Source organism: Marmota flaviventris, chromosome 9 (genome assembly GCF_047511675.1).
Source record: "Marmota flaviventris isolate mMarFla1 chromosome 9, mMarFla1.hap1, whole genome shotgun sequence".
NCBI classification, from domain to species: domain Eukaryota; kingdom Metazoa; phylum Chordata; class Mammalia; order Rodentia; family Sciuridae; genus Marmota; species Marmota flaviventris.
Genome location: NC_092506.1, coordinates 16,144,226 through 16,151,210, shown reverse-complemented (window position 1 = coordinate 16,151,210; position 6,985 = coordinate 16,144,226). Strand labels below are relative to the sequence as shown.

Below are 6,985 nucleotides of genomic sequence, written 5' to 3'. Positions count from 1 at the left end.
ATAAAATATGTATATGTATCAAATATATATTAAATTATCAAATGTACATTCATGAATATATGAAATTCAAAATACACTTATCAAATACATATTTATTAAATATATTTTTGAATATATATAATATATAATATTGGAAAAGGATCAGAATTCTGCATCTTTCAACACACATATACATTTTTGCTTTAATGTTATTTTATATGGAAAGAGCTAAGGGAACTAAGCAGTACAATAACAATTTGTCCTGATCATTTAAAGAAACTGGCACAAGTTTGGTTACTTTGTTAACAACCATAACTTCCAAATGATTCCTCAGTGATGGAAATGATCAGTTGATTCACATTGTCTTTTCCTGCTGAGAAATTAGACACTGTAAAGAATATATTCATACACATCTATAGGCACAGTTCTTGTACCTTCCAGTCATGGTGCTGTTCATTCTTTCTTACTAAGGGTCCGCTGTCACTCTATGATCATCTTCAAGTGTGTTCCATGAGATTTCAGCATGAAGAATGTCACTGAAGTAACTGTATTTGTGTTGAAGGGCTTCACTGACAATCCTGAATTGCAGATCTTCTTCTTCCTCCTGTTTCTAGGGGTTTACCTTTTTACTCTCATGGGAAATTTAGGACTGATTGTACTGGTCATTGGGGATTCCCAGCTACACAACCCAATGTACTATTTTCTGGGCGTATTGTCTTCACTAGATGCCTGCTATTCCTCTGTTATCACTCCAAATATGTTGGTCGACTTTTTGTCAAGGGAGAAAACCATTTCATTTGGTGCCTGTGCAGCCCAGATGTTTTTTGCTGTAACCTGTGGAACCACAGAGTGCTTTCTCTTGGCTGTCATGGCTTATGACCGCTATGTGGCCATCTACAACCCACTTCTGTATTCAGTGAGCATGTCACCCAGGGTCTATGTGCCACTCATCTTGGCTTCCTGTGTTGGTGGAATTGTGCACGCTATAACACACACCACAGCCACTTTCAGCCTGTCCTTCTGTGGATCCAACATAATCAACCACATCTTCTGTGACATCCCTCCTCTCCTTGCAATTTCCTGTTCTGACACTCGCCCCAATCAGCTTCTGCTCTTCTACTTTGCTGGCTCTATTGAGATATGTACTATACTAATCATCCTGATCTCCTATGGTTTTATTCTGTTGGCTATTCTGAGGATACGTTCTGCTGAAGGGAAGCGGAAAGTCTTTTCCACCTGTGGCTCTCATCTAACTGCAGTGTCCATTTTTTATAGTACTGGTTTATTCATGTATGTAAGACCAACATCCAACTATGCTTTGGAGCATGACATGATAGTATCGATATTTTACACCATATTTATTTCCATGCTGAATCCCCTCATCTACAGTTTAAGGAACAAAGATATAAAAGCAGCAATGAAGAAAGTGTTTGGGAGTAATCAACTTATCAATAAAGTTTGTTTTGCTCAGTAGAAATTAATTGAACAAATTGCAAGTTATACGTTTGACTGTATCATAAGAGTTCCTCAAAGTTTTTGTTTCCTGGTATTGTTGTAATTTTCCTATTTGTGGAAGTTTGAAATACAAAATATGGTCATTTTTTTCTTGTGTTGTTGTAAATATGGAATCATTCATTTGATTTTTCCTATATTCATGATTAAATATGTATACACATAATTATGTACATCCTGTGATACTAAGTGAAATGTCCAAAATTACAAGGCAAACTTGAATTTATTTATGTAATTTTAATATTATTTATATTGTTTTCTGTCTAAATTCTAATGTATCAACTATATTAGATATATTCATGTATAATTTTGTCATGTCAACCAATTTGATCAATTACTATGTTAAAACAAAGAAAAGGTGACCATTTTCATAAGCCTAGGACCTTTTCCATGAAATCCTAGGTACCTGAATGCAGTTCAAAGCAATCTCCTCTACCCTTATCTCTATGCAACAATTTATTCAGCCTGTGGTTTACACACCAAAGATAACATGCTCACATTCCAGATGCACACCAATGGAATGATTGGTGAAGTTAAATTTCTTTTTTGGGGGGGAGAGGGTTGGGGACGGTACTGGGAATTGATCTCAGGGACACTTGACCACTGAGCCACATCCCAAGCCTTAATTTGTATTTTATTTAGAGACAGATCTCACTGAGTTGCTTAGTGCCTTGCTTTCATTGAGGCTGGATTTGAAGTGGCAAACCTCATGCCTCAGCTTCCAGAGCTGCTGGGATTACAAGGGTGTGTGCTAAGGCACCCTGCTGAATTTCTTTTTTTTTTTTTTTAATTTTTGTCTTCCATAGCATAGACATGAAGCCATTCTTTAATGCCTCACAGACTATTGATGTAGACATTAGCAGTTTTCAAAATTATACTTGAATAAAAGAATAATAAAAGAAAAGCACAATTCAGAGAGTAAGGTAGAAGAGTATGAAATATTTTGTTTTGGGCAGAACTGAGCATACATCTAACAAGAAGATTCCTAAAGATCTGGCCCTGTTTAGCTTCAGCTCTTTTCTCCTTGATTCCACCACTCTGAGAAGCTTTGGAAGATGCTGTGCCTCCTTTGTGCCCAGGTACAATAAAGAACATTCTAAGATCTATACTGTGCTCATCTTTAACCCTGCCTCCAACACATCAAGTTTTCATTACACAGATATGTCTCCATTAAAGTTGTTTCAGTGATAGTTTTTCCTTTATCTCTTCATCTTCCTTTATGGTTCATAAACTATTTTGTAATCCCATTTCCTCTCTCTAGGCTTCCCTTTTTCCTTAATTTCAGTAGGACATTAAGCTTATTATAGAGAGTACAACTAAAATATATTTTCTTAAATGGGATTAATACATTTAAATAACACTGTATCAGACAATACGGAATATCTTACTTTTTACACATAAGTAAGTGTATCTCAATTATAATGATAATTCCCCCAGATGAAGATGAATATTTTATAAATATTGAATATTTATAAATTTATATCAGAGTAATTTACATGAAAATATATTTAAACACCTATGAAAATAGAAAATAAGAAAACCAACAGAAAGTTACCCAATGTTTTTCACTGGATGTATGAAGGGAGGATAGAGATTGGGATAAGATGACTGTGTTCACCCTGCTTGATCTGATTCTTGCCCATCCATCACTTATATGCGACATGGAGGTGAAGTCCCTATGCTAATTATAATAGATGTAAATGGATTAAATTTTCCAATTAAAAGATGTAGAGTGTATAAATGCATTAAAAATCCAAGAAACTACTATGTGTTTCTTTCAAGGGGTTGATTTTATATCTAAGTAATGTTGCATGGATATTGAGCAATAAAGTAAGATATCCCATGCAGATTAACTCCACAAGAGAAAAAAAGTAGCCATATTTATATCAGATAAAATGAAGTTAAAATAAGAAGCAACAAAAACACAAAAGGATAATTATAAAATGATAAATGGGTCAATTTAGCTAAAGGTAATAAAATTGCAAATATTTGTATGCAAAATCAAAGCACCCAAATACATAAATATTATATGAAGATTACGGTGTCTCTTTTTTCCTTTGGAGATAACGATACTATAATAAAATAATACTATGAGATTTTATTATTCCACTTTCAGCTATAGATATATTAAACAGAGTGAAAATTAGTGAAGAAACAAGTTTTAAATTTCTCCTTACACAAAACAGACCCAATAGACATCTACAGAAAATTCCATCCAACCCTTAGATACTGCATATCTATGTCATCAGCACATTGCATACTCAGCAGAATGCATTACGTGACCAATCACAGACAAGTATGAACAAATGTTTTAATTTAAACCATATAATCTTTTTCAGCCTAATACAGGAAAACCAGAAATCACTAGAAAGAGATACTTTGGTCACTGTAAAATTACTTGAAAGTGGAATAATCTATCTTGGAAAAAATAATGAATCAATGGAGAACTCATGAACAAAACTTACAATGTTTCATGAAATAAATTCAGAGGCAGATACAACATACAAAATACAAACAATGAGATATGGAAAATCAATGTGAAAGGGTAAGTTTATGCCAAGCAATACCTACAACAACAACAACAAAAACAAAATAGAACTCAAACATCCTACCAGTATATCTCAAGAAATAAGAATAAGAGAGCCAAACCAAACCAAACAAACAAAGATTTTACAAGGAAAAAAATTATGAAGAAGAGACTATAAATAAGTGGAACTGACACTAACACAAATGGAAGCAATCAATAAAATGAAGAGCCATTTCTTTAAAAAGATCAGGAAAATTGATTCACTCATATTTAGAGGTGAAAAATGGAAAAAAAAAGACTTACTTAAATAAAAAGTGGATAAGTAGGGAGGAAGGATATAGCTTAGTAATTGAACATTTGCCTAGCAGGTGCAAGGTACTGGGTTCAAACCTAGTACTGAAGAAAAAAATTAATGGGAATTAATCTCACATGATACTTCAGAAATACAAAGGCTCATCAGATATTTTTATGAACCTCTGTATCAGCAAGGTTGGTGATTTAGAAGAATAGGACAAATTCCTGGATGCACATACCTGATCAAGAACTAACAATGAATCGGGAAGAAATAGAAAACTTGAGTAAATGAGTAAGAAGCAATAAGTTTGAGTAAGTAATGAAAAAACTCTCATCAAAGAGAAAACATTTCCCTTCTGGATTTTAAAGAGATAAAGGACATATAACACTAACTTTTCTTAATTTGTTCCAAGAAATAAAAGAGAAAGAAGTTTTTCCTAACACATTCTATGAGGCCAACAATACCCTGACACCAAAACCTCACAAAGACATGACATAAAAAGTATTGGCCAATATCCTAGATCAAAAAAGGTAAAATAATCCTCGAAAAATTTCAGCCAATCAAATCCAACAGCATGTTATAAAGCTTTTTCAGTATTATCATATGAGATAATTCCCATGGATTCAAACATGTGTCAATATGTGGAATTCTGTAACAATTATAAACATTATCACAAGAATGAACATCAAAGACTCTCTCTCTCTCTCTCTCTCTCTCTCTCTCTCTCTCTATATATATATATATATATATATATATATATATATTCTCTCTCTCTCTCTCTCTCTCTCTCTCTATATATATATATATATATATATATATATATATATATATATATATATATATATATATAATCTCTATGTATGCAGAAAATGTGTATCAAAAAATAAAATAACTGGACATGTAGGAATGTTAGGAATGTTAGGGAAGGCACCACAATATCATGAGGACCATATGTAACTAGCCAATTGCTAACATTATACTAAAAGGCAAGAAGTTGAAACCTTCCTCTCCATAATCAAGAACAAGGGTGCCTACTTCTTTCATTTTTATTCACCAGTCAGAGCAGCCAAGCAAGAAAAAGCAAAAAGGACACCTGAATTGAAAAAGAAGCAGTGAAACTGTCACTGTCGAAAACATGATCTTATATGTAGATCTAAAAAATTGCAACAAATTACTCTTAGAACTAATAAAAATGCAGCAATATTATGGAATACAAAATAAAAATGAAATAAAAAGCCAGGAGTATTGCTTTATGACAAAATAAAATCATCTGAAATGGAAATGAAGACAAAAATACCATGCATAAAAGCTACAAATGTAAATGAAGATCTAGGAAAAAAATTAACAAGCAAAGTGAAAAATCCTGAAAATGGACACTACATGATGTTAAAGAAATAAGTTGAAGTCACAGTAAAATGAAAAACAACAAGAAAAAAACATGTTTCCAGGCTGGAAAAAATAATAATCTTAAAATTTCTATGCTATTCTAAATGATCTACAGATTCAAGGTAATCTCTATGAAGATAGCATTGCACTAATTCACAGAACTAGAAAACGTTGTCCAAGATTTATACAGAAACACACACACACACACACACACACACGCACGCACGCACCAATAGCCAAAGCCATCTTTACCAATAAAAACAAAGTGAAAGTCAGACACTGCCTTATTTTAATATATACTACAAAGCTACAGCAATCAGATCAGTTGCAGTTGGCTTGGAAACAGACCTTCAGACCAATAGGAAAAGAGAGAGGAGCCCATGCATCCCAAGTTAGCTGAGGTTCAAGAAAAGTTCTAAGAACACACATTAGGGGAAAAAGGCAGTCTTTTCAAAAAAATGTGCTTGGAAAAGTGGATCTCTGTATTCAGAAGGACAACATTGGACCTCTATCATTTGTTACTAAAATCAAGTCTAAATGGATTATAAAAATTTAATGGAAGATCTGAAAACAAAAATCTACCAGAAAATTATGCAGAACATTGAAATGGGGAAGGATTTCATAAGAAGGTCTTAAAAGCACAAAAGACAATTATAAGTAGACAAATAGGATTACTTCAAACCATAAAGTTTCTATAAAGTAAAGGAAATGCTAGTCAGAGAGAAGAGAAAACTTGTGGAGTGGAAGAAAACACATGTGATCTATGCGTCCAACAATGGGTGAATGTTCAGACTATAAACAAAGTCAAAAATCAATAGTTAAAACTTCCAAATAACCCATATTAGAAATGCACAATAGATCAACTTTGACATTTTTGGAAAGAAAACATATAAATGGAGAATAGAAAATCTTTAAAAAGTGTGCAGCATCACTCATCATTTGGGACATTCAAATCAAAACCATAATGAAATATGTCAAAAAAGTTAATGGGACTATTACCAAAAAAATGAAGCAAATAAATAAACAAGTATAAATAATAACAAGCTCAGGTAAATACATGAACAAAAGGGAAGACATGTACACTGTTGGTGGAATGCTAAGTCAGAACATGCACTACGGTAAAATAAAATGTAGATCCTGCAACATTCTCCAGTCATTCCTCTTCTGAGTATATATACAAAGGACATGGAATCAGCATGTTGAAGGGATGTCTACATTTCAGTGTTCTTTGCACCACTGTTCACAATAGCCACAAGCGAGAAGCAACCTAAGTGCTCCCCCACTGA

At 33.2% G+C, this 6,985-nt stretch overlaps 1 protein-coding gene across 1 annotated transcript; it reads left to right on the top strand.

Annotated features, from left to right (window-relative positions):
- The first annotated feature begins 415 nt into the window (after positions 1–415).
- Positions 416–1,453, top strand: LOC139706958 (olfactory receptor 5T7-like). The gene has a single exon (XM_071616939.1). The coding sequence runs from the start codon at positions 503–505 to the stop codon at positions 1,451–1,453; it is 951 nt and encodes a 316-aa protein (XP_071473040.1). The 5' UTR covers positions 416–502.
- The last annotated feature ends 5,532 nt before the right edge of the window (positions 1,454–6,985 follow it).

Excerpts from the sequence above, each read along its gene's own strand:
- LOC139706958 (XM_071616939.1), top strand. The coding sequence starts at position 503 with ATGAAGAATGTCACTGAAGTAACTGTATTTGTGTTGAAGGGCTTCACT.